This window comes from Apium graveolens, chromosome 8 (genome assembly GCF_009905375.1).
Source record: "Apium graveolens cultivar Ventura chromosome 8, ASM990537v1, whole genome shotgun sequence".
Lineage (NCBI taxonomy): Eukaryota > Viridiplantae > Streptophyta > Magnoliopsida > Apiales > Apiaceae > Apium > Apium graveolens.
In genome coordinates this window covers 116,917,005-116,941,751 of record NC_133654.1, presented here as the reverse complement: position 1 = coordinate 116,941,751, position 24,747 = coordinate 116,917,005, and the positions used below count along the sequence as shown (strand labels likewise).

Sequence of the window (24,747 nt, the reverse complement as noted above, 5' to 3'; positions counted from 1 at the left end):
AAGTTTATTGGGTTCTTTTTCCTGATAACTCTTTTCTTTTCTAAAGAGATTGGACCAATAAACGCCCCTTTCTACAATCTTAATATAGCATAACTTTTTTATCTTATCATTTATTCAGTTTCATTTTTCTCATTTTCAGTGTAGGTTAATTAAGATTGTTTGTAATATTGAAAGGAGCATAACAATTATATCACAATGTAATATGCACAGTTATAATAAAAATCAAATAGCTAAACTTTAATACAAGGTAAATAAGTAGGGTTATTTATATATTATAATTTATTCAAAATTTTTATTTTTAATGTTATTGTCAATAAAATTTATTTTGTTTAATTTTAATAAGAAGAGAATTAAAATTATAAGTGAAAGGATTGATTACTAGGCAATTAATAATCAAAATTATTTTAAATTATTTTTTATTTTTTTAATAGTAAATTTATTTTGGTGTAATAAAATTATGAATCACTATTTCCTTTTTTATATTCAATTTTGATAAATATATCAAAAATAAAAAAATCAATTTATGGGTAAAACATTTTTATCATGTACCTTACAACAAACATATTAATAAATTGCCTAATAATTTACTAGTTCATGTTCTGGAGTTCATATAGAGGATACGAGTACATATGCAAGAAGATACTGCATTTTATTTAAGAGATAATTCATGTAGGTTCTTCTGCTAAAAAAATTCTATTTATAAATCAAATAAGTTTTTTGCCACACTCTATTATATGACATACTTAATAATATATAATTTAATGATGTTATACTGTATGTCTATATGTTGTTCTTATAAATATAAATTTTATGTTTTGCATGCTGGTTATATTTCAAATTTATTTAAAAGTACTACATTTCAAAATTAAAAATTTAATGTCCTTGGCCCCTTCATGTACATGCCCCTCGACATCACATCTTTTTTAATCTAATGGTGAGTACCAATTATTACGCGTCACCACAAGAACCCAACTCATATATATATATATATATATATATATATTTATATATATATAATAAATCTACTAATATTTAAGAATTAACTATATTGACAACACTATTTAACATTTCACTACAAGAAAAACACGATCATACAACACCCATCACACAACGCTTGGCTGAAAAAGTGTTGCCCAGAATTTTTATACAACAGTTTTTCAAAAATCAAAAAACAGGTGTTGGCTGATATATATTACTACAAGCAAAACAAAACTGTTGTCTAGTAAAACAAGTCAGAAAAATCTTTTCATAAACCTCATGTTGTGTGAATGACAAACTTATAGCATTACCACAACGCTATAAAATCCATTGTCTAGTTCTTAGAGCCAGACAACACTTTCTAACATCATGTTGTGCAAGTGAGTAAGTTTGCACAACGGTTTTTAAATGATATGTCTGAAAGATATTGAGACAACGTCTCAATTAACAGTTGTAAAAATGAAACAAGTGTTTTTTCTGTTGGTATTTTAAGATGGTGTCAAACAACGTACAAGTATAAGTGTTGTCTGAATTAAAAATACAAGTGTTTTTCTATGTTGTAGATTATACTTTCAGACAATGGGCTAATCAATAAAACCGTTGTCTTACTCTGGTGATTTTTTTATAAAACATTACCAGAAGCAAAGCGAACGTGCCAAACCAAATGCAACAAGGAAAACCACCCAAACCAGATGCAACAAGCAAATCAACCAACAATCAAGAACTGAAAATAAATAGCAGAACCAAGCCAAAGTTATTATGCATGTTCATACAAAGTATAGTAATTGAAAGTACAAATAAAAATACTTCAAGAAAGTTGAATTAGTTCATCAACATCCCACATGTAACTATCCATGTCATCACCACTATCATCTATCTCGGGAAAATTGGGCATGAAACAGTCATTCTCGAGTTCCACTTTGACGGATTCCTCATCTGCATCATCATTATCTTCATGGTACTTTTTCTCGGGCAATTTCAACACCACCGACCATAATTTTTCAGAGGGATTGTCGATATAACAAACTTGTTTAACATGTTTTGCTAAAACAAACGGATCATTCAAAAAACCCAACCTATTCAAATTAACCGATGTATATCCCAAGTCATCGACCTTAATCCCTTTATTTATATCTACCCAATTGCAAAGAAAAACAGGGACCCTAAAGTGATTATAGTCCAACTCCCATATACTTTTTATAACTCCGTAATATATATGTGATATGTGCGCAATATTTTGATCCTTACCCTGCACATCCATTGTGTCTGCTTCTACACACACACCACTGCATTGAACTTGACGCATATCATCACGATCCTTGGTACTAAAGGTAACACCATCCATTCTGTAGCCACTGAATGTAGGAACATCCTTGTTGGGCTCATCTGCAATCCACCTTATCTCGGGCGATATCTCTTTTTCATCGGCCAAATTTGAAGCAATCTGAAAAAAAGGAATTCAAACATGTAAAATAATTCAGGTGAGGTAGTAAGTTATAAAACAGTGGGAAAAAAATACATCAAACGACGCACGTAATACCTTTTCCTTAAACCATTTTGGGAATGTCTCATTTTTCTTGTTTTTAAGCCACATTTCATCATTTTCATATTCCGGATATTTTGTCATTAAAAAGGCCATGTGTTCACTGCATTTAAAGATAAGCCAATATAAGTTGGTTGAACTAATAACAGAAAATATATATGCAATTTTTCAAGTAAAGAGAGAGAAAGTGTAAGAAGTTACTCAATATATGGCCTAACAACAGTGGTATTTTGTAGAACACATAAATGTGCTACGTGCAAATCAGTACAGCTCGGGGTTATAATTGTTGCACCGGATAATGGCTTGCAAATAGAATCCTTGGTATGCCTACCTTTTTTTGGTACCCCAATTGTCACTTCTTCATTATCCACCAAACATTCAACTGCCTCTTCTGCAATATAGGCCTCAGCGATGCAACCTTCTGCACGAGCTCGATTCCTTATATATCCCTTGAATGTCTTCATGTATCTCTCAAAAGGATACATCCACCTAAGGAAAATTGGTCCACAAAGCTCGACTTCTCTTACAAGATGAACCGAGATATGAAACATTAAATCAAACAACGAGGGAGGAAAGTATTTTTCAAGCTGACAAAGAGTTTCTACCAGTTGCGATTGCATTTTCTCCAGTTTATCAACCTCAATAACTTTACTACAGATCGCTTTGAAAAATAGACAAAACTTGATAATAGTTTTCCTGACCTGTTTTTGTAGTGACGAGCGAATCGCAATTGGGAGCAAGTGATGCAAAATCGTATGGCAGTCGTGAGATTTCATTCCGGTAAGACGAAGATTTTCCATTGAAACCAGGTTCTGAATATTAGAACAAAAACCATCAGGCAACTTCATGCCAAGGAAGGATGAGCAAACAACCTTTTTTTCAGAATGGGTTAGATTCCAAGATGCCAATGGTAACTTCTCCTTTATCCCCGGAGTTTTTGGCCTTAGTTCTGTTCTAATCCCTATTTCAGCCATGTCAATGCGCACAGATTCCTTGTCTTTCGTCTTTTTTGGTATATTAAGCATCGTACCGAGTAAAGATTCACAAATATTTTTCTCGATGTGCATCACATCGAGAACATGTCGAACCGGCAAAAATTTCCAATACTCAAGTTCAAAAAATATAGAAACCTTCTTCCATACAGGTCGAGCATCACCTTTCTTCAATCGTGGTTGGCGTTGTGTTTTACCATAGACATGTCCCTTTAAATGTTGCACTCTTTCAAGTACCTCCTCTCCGGTTAATGGAACTGGAGCTATTTCTTTTTCTACGGTGTTATCAAAATCTTGTTTCTTCCGACGATAAGGATGATGAGGGGGCAACCACCTTCGATGCCTCATGACCACGCACTTACGATAATTGACAAGCCTTGTAGCTTTTGTTTGATCAACACAGATAGGACAACCATTATACCCTTTGATTATATTTCCCGACAAGTTACCATAGGCTGGATAATCACTAATAGTCCATAACAAGATGCCTCTTAGCAAAAACTGCTCATTCTTGTAAGCATCGTATACTTGTTTCCCATGCCACAACTTTTTTAAATCATCTATAAGTGGTTGAAGAAACACATCAATATCATTTCCGGGTTGAGTTGGTCCAGATATCAACAAGCATAGCATTATATACTTCCGTTTCATACAAAGCCATGGTGGAAGATTATAAATTGACATCAAAACAGGCCAACATGAGTAATCAAGATTACAGCTACGAAAAGGATTGAATCCATCAGAAGATAGAGCTAACCGTAAGTTTCTAGGATCTGAAGAAAAGTCTGGCCACCTTGCATCGACTTCCTTCCATGTTTGTGCATCAGCAGGGTGTCTCAATTTACCATCCTTTAACCTTTCCCTGTCATGCCAAGTCAAGTCCTTAGATGTTTGAGGTGAGTTTAACAAATTCCTCAGACGTGGTATTAATGGAAAATACCATAAAACCTTGGCAGGAATCCCTTCCAATTCATCTCCGTTTTTGTTTAACTTCCATCGAGAGGCCTGACAAATGCGGCACTTCGTCTCATCTTCATCTCTCTCTCCACGGTATAGTAAACAATCATTCAGACATACGTGTATTTTTTCATACTCCATTCCCAAGGCACACAAGCTTTTTTTAGCTTCACTCAATGAAGAAGGAAATGTGTTGCCTTGTGGAAGCATAGACCCGACCAAAAGTAGCATTTCAGAGAAGCAAGTATCAGATATTTCATATTTTGCTTTCAAGTTATAAAACTTTACCAAAGCCTTCATCTTAGTGTATCCTTCACATCCTGGATAAAGAGGTTCATATTCAGATTGAATATGGTTAAACATTTCCGAGGAGTCCAGGGATACATCATCATTTCTACCGACTAGGATTTGATCTACCGATTCTGAACTGCCCGTCCCTTTAGTGGTAGGCTCACCTCCTTCTGTATTGCACTCTCCGTGCCAAATCCAACACTTGTACGTTTGATCGATACCATTGAGAAAAAGATGGTCCCTTACTTTTCGAGCATGCCAATGTTTACTATGTGCGCATTTTATACATGGACAACAAATTTTATTTTCACTAAATCCGTTCTCAAATGCACACAACAACAAATCCTCGACCCCTTTTTTGAATTGTTTTGTTCTTCTATCTGCCTTTAACCAAGACCTGTCCATCTGTTTTAATTCAAAATATGACACATAATTAGAAGTTACAACTAATGAGCTTAACACATAATTGTACTACTAATTGTACTACTAATTACTACTAATTACTAACTGCAAATACAAATTAAATAAAAATTAACACTAAAACATTGCCCAAATATAATTAAGAACCCTAAAAATTTAATGAAATTAAACATAATGGAGATGAAGTAATTACCTTAACACTGACCCAATCAAAAAGATGAAGTTATGGTTTCAATCGAGTTTTTTTGAAGTTATTTTGATGAAGAGGATGAAGAGCTTGAGTGAAGAAATTGTGTGAAGAAGATGAAGAAATCGAGTCAAGAAATCGAGTGAAGAAGATGAAGAAATCGATTCAAGAAATCGAGTGAAGAAGATGAAGAAATCGAGTCAAAGGCTAGAAAATTAATGGCTTCGGACAAAGATCTGAGAGGTTTGAATGGCTTAAGACAAAGATCTGGGGCTATTAATGAGTACCACACATTTTGTGCTTTTTTTAACAAACAAATCCGAAAACGGTAAAGCAGCCAAACCCCTTGTATCACAGTAATAACGACAATACAAATATTTAAAAAACCGTTGTATAACAGATACACTGTTCAATCGTCTGAAAACAAGTTATATAACGATTTTTTAAAACAAACCGTTGTAAGGTCTATTATAATTAAAATAGAAACTTTAGTACGAGACTAAACACAAGTTACAAGTACCGGTCAAAACACCGGTTAACTGTTTAAATAACAAACCAAACACATTTATTTTTTTTTCAAAATTTTCTCATATCACTAAAACATTTAGTTCTTAACATCCGTACGGTTGGATCATTCATAAACTTTTTTAAAAAAATAGAAACTTTAGTACGAGACTAAACACAAGTTACAAGTACCGGTCAAAACACCGGTTAACTATTTAAATAACAAACCAAACACATTTATTTTTTTTTCAAAATTTTCTCATATCACTAAAACATATAGTTCTTAACATCCGTACGGTTGGATCATTCATAAACTTTTTTAAAAAATAGAAACTTTAGTACGAGACTAAACACAAGTTACACGTACCGGTCAAAATACCGGTTAACTGTTAAAATAACAAAATAAACACATTTATTTTTTTTTCAAAATTTTCTCATATCACTAAAACATATAGGTCTTAACATCCGTACGGTTGGATCATTCATAAACTTTTTAAAAAAATAGAAACTTTAGTACGAGACTAAACACAAGTTACACGTACTGGTCAAAATACCGGTTAACTGTTAAAATAACAAAACAAACACATTTATTTTTTTTTCAAAATTTTCTCATATCACTAAAACATATAGGTCTTAACATCCGTACGGTTGGATCATTCATAAACTTTTTTAAAAAATAGAAACTTTAGTACGAGACTAAACACAAGTTACACGTACCGGTCAAAATACCGGTTAACTGTTAAAATAACAAAACAAACACATTTATTTTTTTTCAAAATTTTCTCATATCACTAAAACATATAGGTCTTAACATCCGTACGGTTTGATCATTCATAAACTTTTTAAAAAAATAGAAACTTTAGTACGAGACTAAACACAAGTTACACGTACCGGTCAAAATACCGGTTAACTGTTAAAATAACAAAACAAACACATTTATTTTTTTTTCAAAATTTTCTCATATCACTAAAACATATAGGTCTTAACATCCGTACGGTTGGATCATTCATAAACTTTTTTAAAAAAATAGAAACTTTAGTACGAGACTAAACACAAGTTACAAGTACCGGTCAAAACACCGGTTGACTTTTAAAATAACAAACCAAACACATTTATTTTTTTATCAAATTTTTCTCATATCACTAAAACATATAGGTCTTAACATCCGTACGGTTGGATCATTCATAAACTTTTTTAAAAAAATAGAAACTTTAGTACGAGACTAAACACAAGTTACAAGTACCGGTCAAAACACCGGTTGACTTTTAAAATAACAAACCAAACACATTTATTTTTTTATCAACTTTTTCTCATATCACTAAAACATATAGGTCTTAACATCCGTACGGTTGGATCATTCATAAACTTTTTTAAAAAAATAGAAACTTTAGTACGAGACTAAACACAAGTTACAAGTACCGGTCAAAACACCGGTTGACTTTTAAAATAACAAACCAAACACATTTATTTTTTTATCAAATTTTTCTCATATCACTAAAACATATAGGTCTTAACATCCGTACGGTTGGATCATTCATAAACTTTTTTAAAAAAATAGAAACTTTAGTACGAGACTAAACACAAGTTACAAGTACCGGTCAAAACACCGGTTGACTTTTAAAATAACAAACCAAACACATTTATTTTTTTATCAAATTTTTCTCACATCACTAAAACATATAGGTCTTAACATCCGTACGGTTGGATCATTCATAAACTTTTTTAAAAAAATAGAAACTTTAGTACTTATACTGTAAAATCGTTATCCTAGTACTTATAATACTATTTTATTAGAATACTTTTTTGCTGGGTAATTATGTTTCTTACAATACTATTTTATGTAAATCTGTTGTCTGAATATGTTTAAGACAAGAGTTTAAAATTTTTGAATTTCAGCCCACAATTTTTTATACCATTTTCTAATTTACTTTTTACTTTATTTGTTTTGCTGGCAACATTATATACCGTTGGATTAAAGTAGTTTAGCTGGAGTGCATCTGAGCCGTTAAATTATTTCACTTCCCTCTTCTTTTTTCACTCCCCACTCCAATTCCCTCTCATTCTCCATTTTCTCTTTTCTTTCCTCTCAGAGCTCTCACAAGTCACGATACAGGTTCAATCTCCCTCTCTCCTCCTCTCTCTCTCTCTATCTCTCTATCTCTCTCTCTCTCTCCTCCTCTCTCTCCCTCTCTTTAAATTGAACATCGATATGGGTATTGATTTGCATGCTCTTATTTTTGTGATTTAGGTATGAAGGTAGTGTACTATAACTGATGTTTTTTGATTTATACTTGGGGCTTATTTATGATCTGGGTTTATATTTTATTTTAAATTGAACATCGATTGGGGTATTGATATGCATGCACTTATTTTTGTGATTTGGGTATGATGGTAGTGTAGTATAACTGATGTTTTTTATTTATACTTGGGGCTTATTTATGATTTGGGTTTATTTTTTATGCCTTGAATGTGATGTTTTTTGGGATTATGAAATCTGATTAGGGTTTATTTAATAAGTTAATGTGTTTATATTTTGGGTTGTAAAAGTTGTAGATTTAGGTTTATTTCTCTGAAGTGATGTTTTTTTTGGGTTGTGAAAGTGGTAGATTAGGCTTAATTTTTTTTGCCTTGAATGTCATGTCTTTTGGGCTGTGAAAGTTTAGGAAAGTGATGTGTTAGATTGTGTTGCCGTATGACTGTCTTACTGAGGGGAATCACGAGTTTGCCTATACTTGATTGCTTCTCAACTATCAATATGTATTATGTGCATAATGCAGAAGAAATGAAAACGTTTTAGGTGCATTAATAGAGATGCCACATGAGTGTCCTTAGAACCTCCATTAATATAATTGTAATCAACTGATATTCATGTAGTTTTTTGGCTTTGTGTGAAACAATTAGATTAAACTTAATGTTTTAAGTGTAGATTAATTATGGCGCCTTCAAGAAAAACAAAATCCGATCCTCGTAGAACTAGTGAAAACCTTATCAAGGCACTAAAAAAGAACAAGGCAGATGTAAAGAAAAAGACAGAGGATCCAAAAATGAGCAAGGCGGTTAAGTCCACACCTGTGAAGAACAAGACAGAGGAACGAAAAATGAGCAAGCCGATTCAGCCTGAACCTATGAAGAACAAAACAGAGGAACTAAAAATAAAGGCAGGGGCGCTAGAAAAGAACAAGGCGGTGTCTGAACCTGTGAAGGAAAAGCCAGTGGAGTCTTGCCTTCGGAATTCATCCCCTGAATCAGTAAAGAAGAATGGAATTTCTAAGAATCTAAAAAGCAAATTATCTAAAAAAAGGAAACGAGTGGAAGAAACAACAACCAAACAAGAGGGACTTAAGCTTCTAAAACGTGGAGCAGTTACGATGCATAGGATTGTTAGGCGTAAGATGCTGGGAATTAAGCTTGAGGTACTATTTAATAAAAAGGGTGAGCCATATGGGGATGCTGCTAAAGAAATGCAGTCTTATATTGGGGTTCTTGCCAGAACAAAAGCCCCGATATGGTATGACAGTTGGTTACGTGTTCCGGTAGAAAGAAAAAACAAGATTTGGGATTGTGTGCAGGTAAAAGAAATTGCATCTACAAAACCAACTAAGAATTTTACTTGTGTTAAATTATGACTACCAATTGTAGTTAACACACATGTGATAATAAAATTGTTTATTTATGTACGTAGATGGCATACATTGTACCACCATCAGCACGAAAGCTTGTTCTGCAATCGGCATGCCAGAAATGGAGGGAGTTTAAAAGCCGTTTAACAACTGAATATATCATTCCTAATAAAGATCAACCTGAGTTGTTAAAGTTTCCTCCGGCTGACTACTCCTTTATTGAGAAGGCACACTGGGATATTTTTCTTTCAGGCCGTCTAACTGATGAATTTTTAGTGAGTTTTTTCTTTAATCTTTTTTATTTTATAAAATTCCCACGTAGCATAAGTAAATAGCGAAAGAAACTATGCTGCTAACATTTATGTGTTTTTTTCTCCAAGGACATCCACAAAAAACAGAAACTAAGGAGGAGTCTTAATTTATATCCACATTGTATTTCTCGAAAGGGCTATTCTAACCTAGAGCATGAAATGGTTAGTTATCATGAAACATATTTCTTTCACGCGTACATCATATAATTTTTTTCAATTCTTTTGTTTCAATTTTATTGTATAATATTTTAAACATGTTCATACAGATGGAGACTCAAGCTGACCCTGAAATGGAGATAGATAGATCAGATAGCTGGATTCGTGCAAGGAAAGATAAAGATGGAAACTTCAAGTCAGAAGCAGTTAAAGAAATTGCTCAGGCGATTGTAAGTTTTTATTTCTGTTGTTAATATATTCTTTTATCACCAAATATCTGTTTTGTTGGTTAATTACTTCTATTATTTATCAAATTTTTAGGGGAAAATGAAACAAAGAGTTAGTGAAGGGGAGGTGACTGTGGAAGGCAGTGATGATATCTTGACCAAGGTGCTTGGTAGCCCTGAACACAGAGGACGGGTGCGTGGACAAGGGCGCTTTGTGAAGCAGTCTACATACTTTCATCTTCCAAGGCAGAAGAAGACATGTAGGACAATAGAGGAGAGGATTCAAGAGGGTATTCAGAAATTTATGAAAGAAGAGACAGAAAGGATAGTTGAAAAGCGAGATGCCTTTTGGGCTGCAGAGTTTCAAAAGCTGAAAGCTGGTATAGGAGGGAAGCTTATTGAAACTGGGTTAAGTCCAAATATTGGATCTCAACAAGGAAGTTGTTCCAAGGGAGCACATGACATTCTGAAGGACTTTGATTTGCAAGGTGTAAAGAAAAAACTGGATCTCATTCAAAATGTGGGTATCGGTAAGGAAACACATATTGAAGAACATATTCAGGAGAAACCTTTGGTGGATGGCGAAGAACATATTCAGGAACATGGCGAGGCTCTCAAGGTTGTTGATGTTGAGGATAATCAAATGTTGGTTGAGGATGTGTGTCTGGAATCTAATAATGAGGAAGTGTTGGAGGTTAAAGGATGCACAGAGTGGGAATTAGCAATTGGCTCCCCGACAAATATCGTTGCTTATGCAACAGTCGATACTAAGTGTCAGGTTCTTCATGGGAAACAACTGGAAAAAGAAAATGTACGGGTCTCAATCACTCGTGTACTCCAAGGATCTGAAAAGATTCCCTTACCAATCCAAGATGAGATCGTGACGGTGGAACAAGCTGTGGGAACATATATTGCATGGCCGAGAAACCTCATAATGGAAGTGAAGACAAGCGCCGCTGCAGTGAAAGGAAGTCCAAAGGTTAAATTTTCTCTATATATATACGCAAGTATATTTTTAAACTTAGTAATCTAATTTTTACAATATCAGGTCTATATATAGGTAAGTTTTTGTGATATTGTTTCTCATGTTTAGGTTGAATAATTGTTTGGTTCAGTTTTATATATAATAATTTTTTCCCCTTATTTCAGTGTTGATTTTGTGGTGGTTGTCACATATTTATTTTTGTTAAAATGTTGGAAATAGGTTTGATAATTAAATTAATAATGATGCAATTTTTAATTTATTACGTATTAATGAATTAAATCTGTTTATATTATAATTCTTTTGAAACTTATGTTGTTTTTTAAAAGTAAAGAATAAAAACATAATTTAGATTTTCAATTACTTAACATGTCAACTTTCTTTAACTTTGCATTCTCTATTTTCTTTTTATATTTTCAATTCAGGGAGGCAAGAAAACTACTGGGAAAAAATGGAAGAAGGTAAAAGATTGTGTCCCGGAACCAGAGTATGTATTGGACATGGGTGCGAATTATCCCCCTGTTTTGAAACGTCTGTGGCTTTGGGCAAAAAATGCCCTAGCTGATGGACAAGTAAACGCTTTTTATCTATGCCAAGAAGCTTTTGGAGTAACCGCTAAGAAGGCGTTGTTTTTATCGGATGTGCACGCTTTGTGCTCTGGGGGTGAGATATCAGGGTCCACCATTTGCATTTTTATCAAGTAAGCATTTTTCTAAAGTTTTGTTGCCTTTATGAATACTTATTGAGTTTTTTTTTGAATTTTTCATAATCTGTATCTCCAATTTTTAACAGTTTATTGCAAGAGAATTTGAAAAAGCGCAAGATGGTTGACATGATAACGTTTGTTGATCCTGGGATGATAGGCGCACTTGGTTGTGGTAGTCCAGGAGAGAGGTCAAAATCCTTATCTATCAGATTCAGGAACGCTAAACCAGGACAAATTTTCCTGCTACCATATAATGCTGTGTTAGTACCTGTTATAATAAATAATATATTCCTTACTTAAAGATTGTTTTTTGTATGTCATCATCTCTATATGTTATTGTAAATTTTGTTGTTCATAAATTATCAGGAATCATTGGACGCTCACTGCTGTAAATCCAGATTCACAAACTGTTTATCACATGGACCCATTGAAGCGCAGGATTACAAGTGAAGAATGGACAGAAGTGATTGACAAGTGAGTACAATATTAAAATTTTATTTCAACTACAATCACTTTAATAATTAAATACAAATATGACTTACAATTGATCTATATTATATTTTCGTAGTGCCATCAAACTCTACCAGGAAAAAGCAAAGAAGTTCTTAAAGAAGAAAATATCTTGGGAGAATCTGGGGGTAAATATAGTATATTTTATCAATTTCTCTATTCTACAAGAATAGTGTAGCTAGACATATATAAAGTTTTTAATGTTCTCCAGGGGGTACCTGTCCAAACTGGGAGCAAAGATTGTGGTTTGTTTATAATGGGTTACATGAAAGAGATTTGTGCCGATATGGAATTAAAATTTCATGAGAAGGTAATGTTATAGTTATCTTTCTTTTTTCTATATCCAAATGTATTATGGTAAATAAATGTGATTTTTACATCCATGTTTCAGTGGTTACGCAGAAGCAACCTAAGTTATGGCATGAAAGAACTGAACGAGATAAAGACTGAATGGGCAAAGTACTTCATGAAGAAGCATGCCACTTGAACTTGCATACAGTGCTGCTGGGTATTTTGAGTTGTGAACATATTTTGTGTTGAAATTTGGGAGTTCTAGTCATGGTAGTTAACTCTATTTAAACGTTGTTTCTAATTACTGGCATTTTTGTGGATATGTTCACCTGAAAATATTTTGCTTTCTACTTGAATGGTCTTGTTTTGTTTAAGATAAAACTTGGTTATAAGTTAGTTCTTGGTTGCAATGGTTAAATATTGGTTTAGTGGATTCATGTAATGGAGGGTTGGTTGATTGTTGGTGTAATAGAAGGATTGATGGTTGATTGTTGGTGTAATGGTGACAATTTGCTTGTAATCTGAATGATAGTCTGGGTTTTAATTTTTATGGCATGTTCATTTTATAATGTTGTTGTGTTTAATTTTAATTTGAAAAACCATTGTTTGAGGAGCTTTTAGCCAATAAAGTTATACAATAACCATATTATATTGTGTCTCACACAACACTTATAAAGACCAAGCTCATCATGTTTTATAACATATAACAATGCTATTTAAAACTAAACATTGTTAAAAGAAGATTCACACAATAAAAAACCATTGTCTGAACAAAACTAACTATTATCCATTGTCCAACAATGCTATTAAGAATAAAAAGAATTATGTATTGAAGACCACACAACACTTTCTACATTAAAATATAAGTGCAAAACATAATCATACAATACCAAGTGATAAAAAAATGTTGTATAAAGCAATTCCAACAATACAAATTTAAAATAAAGGGGTTGTCTGTATGGTTGTAAGACAACAAAATTTTATCTTTTGTAAATTGTGTGTTAAGTTGGAGGACAATAAATAATAAGGGTTGTGTGTTATGTTCTACTCCTAAACTTTTAGTAAGAACATACACAACGTTTTCAAGAGAACTTGTCTAAGTATACTTGTTACAACAGAATATGTAGAAAATACTTGTTTGTTATGGTTGTAATACAACGGTGGTTATCGTTTGAATTGTGTGTTAAGGTAGAGGACAATATATATATCTGAATAAGGGTTGTGTGTTATGTTCTATTCTAAAACTCTTAGTGACCACATACACAACCTTTTTAACATTACTTATCTAATAAATCTTCTTACAACAGAATTTATGGAAAGACGTTGTTTGTTCTGGTTGTAATACAACGGGGACTCATAGTTGGTCGTTGTCTTCGATGACTCACACAACTATTTCTAATCGTTGTCTGATCCATGTAAGAGACGGCGGCTCAATAGACAACGGGTTTTCAGGGAATCAGATAACGGGTTAAAACACTTGTCTGAGCCAGTTTTCCTTGTAGTGTTTAGGTTTAAGAATATACTTTCCAACCACATACATATGCCAATTTTATACATCATATAAAATCCAAAAATACAAATTTCTTGAATAAGTATCCTAACTATCTATAAAACATAAATTACCTAAAAAATAAAACTTTATATATTCAGAGTAAAAGTTTTGAGAAAACAAACATAAACTTCTAGATGTAAATACTCACTCTTAATTTTAATACAACATCATAATTTTCAAAAGAGTACAATCTAAAATCATATTTTATTAATACTGCTATTTTTATATTTATTGATCATTAGAACACTTTTTGTAAATAACAAAATTTTAAAAAAACACAACCTAAAAACATGCTAACAAATTAAAAAATAATAATACTTACTTTATACACATATACTAATATATACAATTATAAATAATTATTTCATCAACATTATTCGACATCTAGGTTTAAATATATACTTTTCAATAACACACCTATGTAAATTTTGTGAATAATTACAACCTACCAACCAATAAATCCGAAAACTTTTTAACAAATAAAACTATATACATTGAGAGTAAAAGTTTTGGCTGAACAAAAATAAACTTTTACATGCAAATATTCATTGTCACACACTTTTAATACAATACCATAATTTTCCAAAAAATATATGTTTTTAAAGTTAAAAAAATCTAATATTATTCCACTGTTAAAATTATTGAGTATAAATAAATTTATAATAACTACCACATTTTATTATATATACCTATCAATATCAGACATATATTCATGTAACTCCTTAGTTTTGATGATCACAACACATCAACGCATCATGTTGTTATTTGACAATGATTGCAGGATATATATTGTTGTTTAAGTATCATGACATATATTGTTGTTTAAGTATCATGACAGCAAGCTGTCATAAGACAGTGATCTATTTCAGCAAGCTATGATCAACTTATTCAGAATAACAGCAAGCCAAGTTGTATAGTCCAGATTCAACAAGGAAACAAATTTTTAAGGAGAAATTTGAGGAATTTCTTGTAACTAATCATAAGGACTTCTCTATTATATTATATGTGATTTATATATACTAGAGCTCAGTTATAAAATGTTTTCTAGTTTCAAAATAGTTCCTAATTTATATGAGTTTGTTTTATCTTTAAACTCCATCTCCTACAAATCTGATTAAAAATGTTTTATACTCTGTCAAAATAGAAGAGACTTTTTCTGATCATTTTTCTTTCTTTCTCTCTTCTGTCAAACGTATACATGAACATTGGAAATCATCCCAACGAACATAAATGTTAGAATTGGATTCTAACCGTTGTAAGTTTTTGAGATTGTTTTGAACATTGGTGTATGTGTATATATGAAGTTTCTTGAAGTTTTAATGATGTACTTATTGCAGCAAGAACACTCACAACTCAATCAACTTTATTGTTTCCAAAATACTTTCGGGCTCTCAATTATATATACACATTATATCTTAGAGAGTCTATAGTTTGAGTTATAATCACTTTATCATTCGATTTGTATTGTTCAATTTGGATTTTGCAGTTGCTGGATAGTTGGCTAAAGGAAACAAGGGTTTGGTGAACTAGTGTTAGAGAAGTTTGTACTACGGGGTAGTATAGTACTTCATGAAAATCATCTAAAGAGATATGGGATACTCTGAAATAGTATCACAAATGATCCAAGAGATTAAAGAAGGTGAAATTGAGCAAACTAATGAATGAGTTCGTAAATTTCAAGCTTCGAGATGGAGAAACTATTCGAGAAAGTCAAGTTAGATTCTAGAAAAATCTAAATGCCTCAAAGCTTGGCAAATATATCCTTCAAGAGGAAATTAACATGAAGATACTTAGTGTTGTGCTATTTATCTATGAACCAAAGGTAACAGCTTCAGAATCCACTCCAACTATAGATACTATAGATCAATTGGCTATTTTTGCAAAATTGGAACAATTTGAAAGCAAAATCAAGGAAAGCCAATCAAGTTCTATGCAAGCTCCAGTTGCTCAAATGAAGCAGTTAGCTCTTCACACTAATGACAGCTTACTGGAATCTGAAGATGAATTAGATAAAGAACTTGCTTTAATATCCAGGAAGATCAGAAAGATGATTGAGAAGAGGAATAAGCTGAAAAGAGATAAAGGCAGATTTTCCAACAACAAGAAGGCCAACAAGGATTTTAAAGATCAGACATGTTTTGAATGTGGAAATCCATGCCATTATAAGCGGGACAGCTACAAATTGAATTCAAAACAACAATCTGTCTTCAAGGATAAGAAGAAAGATAAAGATTTAATAACTTGGAGTGATGATGACTCAGTTTCTAGTGATAATTCAAGTGGAGACATGGTTAATCTTTCCCTAATTGGACTTGATAATGATTCTGTTCGAGAAAATTCAGAAAGTGGCTACCTAGAAAGTGATTCAGAGGAAGATCAGAGTGAGGTAAACTCTTGTAAATATAATTTATCTTCTGAAAATATTATTTTGTAACCACTAACCATGTAGGAATGTGAGGATGTATCTATGGGAGAATATCACTCTCTTAAAGCTGAAAATAGCAAGCTGAAAGAGAAGAATAATTATCACAAGACCATAATACAAGATTTGATGAGCAAAGTGGATACGTGGATTGAGAAGAAGGTACCTACACAAGCTGATAGAGAGGCTGAAATTAAGGATCTTCACGCTAAAGTCAGTCATACAGAAAATTTCAACAAAATTCTCCTCAAAAGAAACAAGACTCAATTAATGGAGATCATAGAGCTAAAAAAGGAAATTGAAGCAAGGGATGAATGTTTGGAGCTGTTCAAGCTCAGAGAATCAATAAATACAGAACCTACAAATCAAGCAGAAGAACCATCTCAACAAGCTGAAATCATAGTCAGCAAGCTAAAAGGATTGGTCTGCTCACAAAGGAAGTTGAGGATCTGAAAAGGGGAATGAGATCTTTTGTTTAAGCAGAAGAGAGTCTCAAATCAATGATGAACAATACAAATATTCCATTAGTTACAAAAGAAATTGGAATGAATGCAAACAAGAAGGAAAAAGCTCTAAGATATGAAGGGAAACATGGCATACCCTATGATTATGCTATGCCTTGGAAGAAATGCAATAGATGTGGAAAGAAAGAGCATCTGGAAAAATATTGCAGAGTTCAGAATGGACAAAAATCATACCATGGAGGAAATAAACAGAAAATAGCTTACTATGATCAGAATGGCAGAACAAATACAGCTTACTATCATCAAGTTGACAGAGTTAAATCACCCAGATTTATCCAAAAATGGATAAAGAAATCTGATTTACATGTTTTATATATTTTATCTGCTCACCATGTTGGACCCAACACACTTTGGGTCCAAAAAGGTGGAGTTATTTTATTTGTTTTGTAGATGTGTTTTGCCGCTCAAGTCAAATCAACTCAATGGATCTTAGATATCAGATGTACTAGACATATGAGTGGAGACAAAGCACAATTCTTGAGTCTTCAGATGAGAAAGGGTGGAAGAGTGACTATTGGTGATAGCAAAACTCTTCAAATCCTTGGAAAAGGTAAAATAGGTAGTAAACACATTTCAATTGATAAAGTTCAATATGTTAAAGGCCTAAAATATAATCTGCTTAGTATAAGTCAGTTATATGATGATGGTCATAAGGTTGATTTTGGTATTGAGATGTGTATTATTGTTATTGGTACTAACAAAATCCCCCTAGTTGCTAGAAGGGAAGGAAATATATATATATTGGAGTTTGAGTTATAGAAAACAGCTTGTGGTCTTGCTGCAATAGGCACGGATCCTTATGTTTGGCATATTATTGGGTCATGCTCACATGGACTTGCTTAATAAGCTTTCAAAGAAGAAGCTAGTCAGAGGTTTATCCAAAATCAAGTATGTCAAGACTGAGGTATGTTGAGCTTGCCAATTAGGCAAGAAAATTAGAAGTACTCACAAAGCAAAGAAGATGGTATCTACTTCTAAACCCTTAGAGCTTTTGCATTTAGACTTATTTGGTTTAGAAGCTTATAAAAGTATTGGAGGTAAGCAATATGGTTTTGTAATTGTTGATGATTATTCTCGTTTTACATGGGTATTGTTTCTTTTATTGAGTTTGAAAAACTAATTAAGTAACTTGATAATAAGCTCAATATAAAGCTTGTAGGTATAAGGAGTGATCGAGGTGGTGAATTCCAAAAAGACTTTATTTGTTATTGTGAAGAAAGAGGAATATCACACAAATTCTCGGTTCCAAGGACTCCACAACAAAATGGTGTGGTAGAAAGAAAGAATAGGTCATTGCAAGAAACAGTAAGGACATTCTTGTAAGAAAGGAAGCTACCTAAAAGTTTCTGGGAGAAGCAGTAAACACAACACGCTATGTTCTCAATAGAGTATTGATAAGACCTATTTTGGACAAGACTCCATATAAATTGCTAAAGAAAAAGAGGCCTAACATTAGTTATTTTAAGATTTTTTGCTCAAAGTGTTTTGTTCTGAAGACCATCGATAATGATGGTAAATTTGATGCTAAATTTTATGAATCTATTTTTCTTGGTTATTGTATGAATAGTAAAACATATAGAGTTTATAATTTGTATAAGCATATTGTTGAGGAATCTATAAATGTTACTTTTCAAGAACCTAACAATGATCTTCCAAGAGACGAGGAAGATGATGAATGCGAATAAATTTTGTTTTCAAATATAAATTTTAGGGAAAAAAATATCTTTAAATTCAATATATATTTTTTAAGTGTAAATTTTAATAAATTTAATTCAGAAAAGAAAGATATATATTATATATATATCATACAAATTTTAATATATTAAATTACAATATTTTAAAGAAATTTTTACATGTTCTAATTTTAGAAGACGTATACTTTTTTATTTTTTGATCAAAATATGTTTATTTGATTCAAAAAAAAATTTAATTAGAACACAATAAATTACCTTTTGTAATGAAAAAAATGTGTTCTTGCGTTCAATAATTTTTAGTTTTTTCATCAAATTTATTTTTCAAATATTTTTAATCCCTACCATAAAGGATTGAAAAATAAGAAAAACTAAAAAGAACATTATATAAAGAATTCAAAAAAATACAGGACATACAAATAAATTTAATCAAAGAATACAAGAATAAAATAGAACGCAACATTAATAAAAATACACAACACGAAAAAATAAAATCACAGGACACAAATAAATATAGAAGATACAAAATAGACACAAAACATCATTACACTACATATAGATAGATAACATCTTACAGTACATAGTTACATCTTAAGAGTACATAGTTACCTAAGTACACAAATAAAAAATTAACTAATACTTAATAATAAAAAATAAAATACAGTGCACATGCAAAATAGTTAGAGAAAATGTATAAATTTTAGTGGACATATAATAATACATGCTACATATATAAAAGTTTGGAGTAGAAAAAGTAAATAAGATAAAAAATAGTAGACCACAAAACAGAAAATATGTGTTCAATTATGATCTAATGTGTTAAAATAATTGGAGAACATAACATTAATAACAACATAAATAAACTTAATTATAGAACACATATACAAAAATATTGAAAAACAATTAATAAAACACGTATAAAAAATATAGAAGCAGTTATAAAAAATTTATAAAAAGTAAAACATAAAAGTTAGAGAGAACAAAAAAATTAGTAAATGATGTAAAAAATTAGGTGTAAATGACTCTGTGTAAACGTAGTTAGTGGGTCAAGAAGTGGACCTATCAAAACTAGTTACTTTAATAAATAAGTTACCACTGAATCTGACCCTTAATATATATGATCTGACCCTTGATATATATAGACAAAAGTTTAGTGGAGTCCGTTTTTTATTTGGAGACTTGGAGTGCTGTTTATAGGTGGTCAGATTGGATGAAATGAACTCTCAGGTGTATAAAATAAAACTAAAACTAACTGCATTACTTTATAATCATCAAGTAGTTTATTTTTCCTTAATTGGAGACCCGTAATAATTGGAGTACTGGAGACCTACTAACCACCATTAGATTAAAAAAGATGTGCGGTCCAAATTGACACAAAATAAGGGACATTAAATTTTGAATTTTGAAGTGCAGTACTTTTAAATAAATTTTAAATATAACTAACACGGAAAACATAAAATTTATATTTATACCATCATTAAATTATATATTATTAAGTATGTCATAGAATAGAGCATGGAAAAAACTTATTTGATAAATTCATAAATACAAATATTTTATCACAAAAACCTACTTGAATTATCTCTTAAATAAAATGCAGTATCTTGCATATATATTGGTGCATATGTATTGGTGTCATCTATATGAACTACAAAACATGAACTAATAACAAATTATTTTACAATTTAGTAATATGTTTGATGTAGGGTACATGATAAAAATTTTTTACCCATAAATTGAATTTTTTATTTTGATATCTTTATCAAAATTAAATATAAAAAAGGAAAAAGTGATTAATAATTTTATTACACCAAAATAAATTTACTATTAAAAAATAAAAATTATTTTAAATAATTTTGATTATTAATTGCCTGGATGGTAAATAATATAGTAAAAATGTAAAAGAAAATAGTATTCAACCCTTTCACATATAATTCAAATTCTCTTCTAATTAAAATTAAACAAACCAAATTTTATTAACAATAATATTAAAAATAAAAACTTTTGAATAAATTATAATATATAAATAACCCAACTCATTTATCTTGTATTAAAGTTTAGCTATTTGATTTTTGTTATAAGTGTGCATATTACATTGTGATATAATTTTTATGCTGCTTTGAATATTAAAAACAATTTTAATTCACCTACATTGAAGATTAGAAAAATGAAACTGAATAAATGATAAGATGAAAAAGTTAGGCTATATTAAGATTGTAGAAAGGGGCATTTATTGGTCCACTCTCTTTAGAAAAGAAAACAAAAAAAATGTATACAAGTGAAAGTAACCATACCATCAATAATAAACAATAAAGATGAATTGTATCCACCTCTTAATGCCGTCTTAGTAGAATTGTATATATATATATGAAAAAAATGATCAAAATAGCTCCTTTTCGACGTCCTTTTGCCCAAAATACCCATTCTGGAAATAGGTGCCCAAAATACCTACTAGAGACTCCACTAATACTCCAAGATGATAAGCCATGGAGCATCAGGATAATACTCCATTGTCAGTAGAGTATTATGGCAGATCCTTTGTTAGTGGAGTATCACTCCACATACTCTTTTCTATATCACTTTGAATTTTTTTTAAAAATATTTTTTTAAAAAAATAAAAGTAAAATTTTAAAATTTTAGATGATACTCCACTGAGAAAACAGTATTTCATATGTTACTCCACTAACAAAGGAGTATATGGGTGGATACTCGTGTGTGATACTCCTATGTCAATGAAGTATCAACCGGATACTCAAATGTCACTGGAGTATCTGGTGGTATTTTGCACATCTTAAAATTCTGTTACGTATTTTCGGCCATTGTTATTTACAAATGGTTATTTTGGTTTTTCAAACTATATATATAAATATATATATATTGGTACCAAAATAATATCATGTTTAGTTTGCTTAAAGTTTTTCCTATAAAATTGTTAAAACAATTATTGAATTTTATGTTATATATAAAATTAACATAAACGTGTGGTTGGAAAATATATATTTAAACCTATATGTGAAATGGTGTTGCTCAAATATTTAATTGTAAGTATATTTTTTTATTTATTAGCCGTATCTGTTTTTAGGTTGTGTTCTTTACAAAAAGTGTTGTAGCATATGTACACACCAGTACACAAAATAATAGTTTTGTGAGGCCCAAACCCCAGCCTTAACGTAATCACCTTACCATTGTGGGCACACCTATATTAAAATAAACATTACGATACTGTAGTAAAATACACGTACTCCAATAATAGTAATAGATTGAAAGGAAAATAAAATCCTACTGATATATTTCTGAACATAAAAGGAAATGAGTTACAAGGAAGAATATGAAGATAAGCCACCTACACTAGGTGCTAAAAAATAGCAACTTACTCCTACAAAGACTCTACCACTACTTCACTTATTCAAAACACTCCTACTATTTCTAAAACTGAACATGAGCCATTCAAAAGCAAATAACACGTGTTGACACCCACAAAACTTGACAACAATATATTTATTCTAACTTAGTTTAGACTATATTCCAACATGCTCCCCCTTGGTCTAAACTCCTTTCTGTAACTTCTTGACACCCAATAATGCGCACATTCTTTCGAACTTCACAATAGCCATTGCCTTGGTCAAAACATCTGATTTTTGATCTTCAGTCCTTATATGCTTGATAATAATCTCCCCCCATTCAACACGTTCGCGTATAAAATGATAACGAACGTCAATATGCTTACTACACCCATGAAAAACTGGATTCTTTGCCAAATCAATAGCAGATTTGTTGTCAATATATATTATGACAGGACCTTGTTTCCCACCTGTTAGCTGACTATGCAAGTTACGGAGCCATACTTCTTAGCATCCTGTAGCTGTGGCTGCCATAAATTCAGCTTTACACGAGCTTAACACCACACACCATTGTTTTTGCGATACCCAGGTGATTAAACTCTCGTTCAAGTAAAAATCTATACCTCCCGTACTCCTTCGATCCTCAATATTCCCTGCCAAATCACTGTCGAAATATCCAGACATGAGGTAGTTTCCTGAACATTGCGAATATACCAACCGATAGTCAATAGTTCCCTTTACATACCGTAATATGCGCTTGACTGCACTCTGATGGACCACTGTTGGATGCTCCATGTATCTACTGATAATACCAACTTAAAATGCGAGACCAGGACGGGTGTTTATGAGGTACCTCAGTCCTCCCACTAAGGACTTAAACTGAGTAGGGTCCACAGCTTTCCCTTGCTCATCCTTGCAGAGCAACATGTTTGGCTCCATCGGATACTTTACTGGATTGCATCCTGCCATACCACCTCTCTCGAGCAATTTCCTTGCATATGCTGACTGTTTAAGCTCCGTATAACCCTTCTGTTAATTAATCTTGATGCCAAGATAATAAGTCAATTTTCCAACGTCACTCATATCGAACTACTTATTCATTTGACACTTGAAGTCATTGATCATTGACATGCTCGTTCAAGTTATCAATAAGTCATCGATGTATAAACCAACAATCAGAGAACCAGCTACCTCCCTTTTGGTGTAAACAGCATGCTCATTAGGACATTTAACAAAACCCATGTACTCCAGAAATTTTTTTAATTTTGTATACCAAGCCCGAGGGGCCTGAAGTAGAGGACATTTAACAAAACCCATGTACTCCAGAAATTTTTTTAATTTTGTATACCAAGCCCGAGGGGCCTGAAGTAGCCCACACAACGCTTTGATTAATTTATAGACCATGTGCTCTTCATTCTCTTTGAAAAACCCTTTTGGTTGACATACATACACTGTTTCCAGTAAATCACCATTAAGGAATGTTGTTTTAACGTCTAAGTGATGGACTTCTCACCCATTTTTAACTACAAGCGCCAATAACAATCTTACTGTCTCCAAACGCATTACCGGAGCGAATACCTCTTCAAAATCGATCCCCTACTTCTGGACATAACCGTTCGCGACCAACCTAGTTTTATTTTTGATTACCTGACCACTGGAATCACGCTTTAACTTGTATACACATTTTAATCCTATCGCTTTGTAATCTACTGGTAATTCTACAAGTTTCCAGGTATTATTTTTTTCGATAGCGTCAATCTCCATTATCATAGCTTCCTTCCATGCTTTCTCTATTGGTGCCTCTCTATAATTAGTTGGTTCTTCCACACCTAATAACATCAATTCATCTGCAAGTTCAGTCTCCTCAGTTTCATCATACACTGCGCTTAATGAGCAAAATTTTCGGGGCTCAGTTTCATCACTTGTATCTCTTGGTGACATCGTATTTGACTGAAACTCATTCGATATTACAGAATCTGTGTGGTACCCATCCATGCTGTCCATACTGTCAATTCTTTGTGTAGATGGATCCTCCCCATTTGTTATGTCTCTTTCTTCAGTACTCTGAGTTCCGAGAACAATAAATGGTCCTCGTTGATCTTGTGCCTCCTTTTGAGCATCCCATGACCAGCCTTTTACCTCTTCAAAGATTACATCCGTACTGATATGAACAGTGTTAGTATATGGGGCATAGAGTCGATACGCCTTAGTTCATGGTTCTTTTCCAAGGTGATTCACTGCTTTGCTGCGATTATCAAGTTTTGTGATGTATGCACTAGGTATTTTCATATATTCCACATAACCAAAAACCCGTATATGCCCAAGGTCTGGTTTCTTTTCAGTCCACACTTCGTAAGGAGTCTTTCCGGATAGAGCTCGTGTTGGCAATCGGTTGATTATATAAACAGCATGTCGAGCAGCTTCACCCCATAGTTTTGATGGCATCTATCGTTCTGCTGTGGGGAGTACGGAGCAGTGTAATATCGAGAGATGCCCGAGTTATTGCAGTATGAATTTAATATTTTTGAACAAAATTCCCCTC

At 32.2% G+C, this 24,747-nt stretch overlaps 1 protein-coding gene across 1 annotated transcript; it reads right to left on the bottom strand.

Annotated features, from left to right (window-relative positions):
* Positions 1-2,718: 2,718 nt before the first annotated feature.
* LOC141679908 (uncharacterized) lies at positions 2,719-5,166 on the bottom strand. The gene has a single exon (XM_074486270.1). The coding sequence runs from the start codon at positions 5,164-5,166 to the stop codon at positions 2,719-2,721; it is 2,448 nt and encodes an 815-aa protein (XP_074342371.1).
* Positions 5,167-24,747: the final 19,581 nt, after the last annotated feature.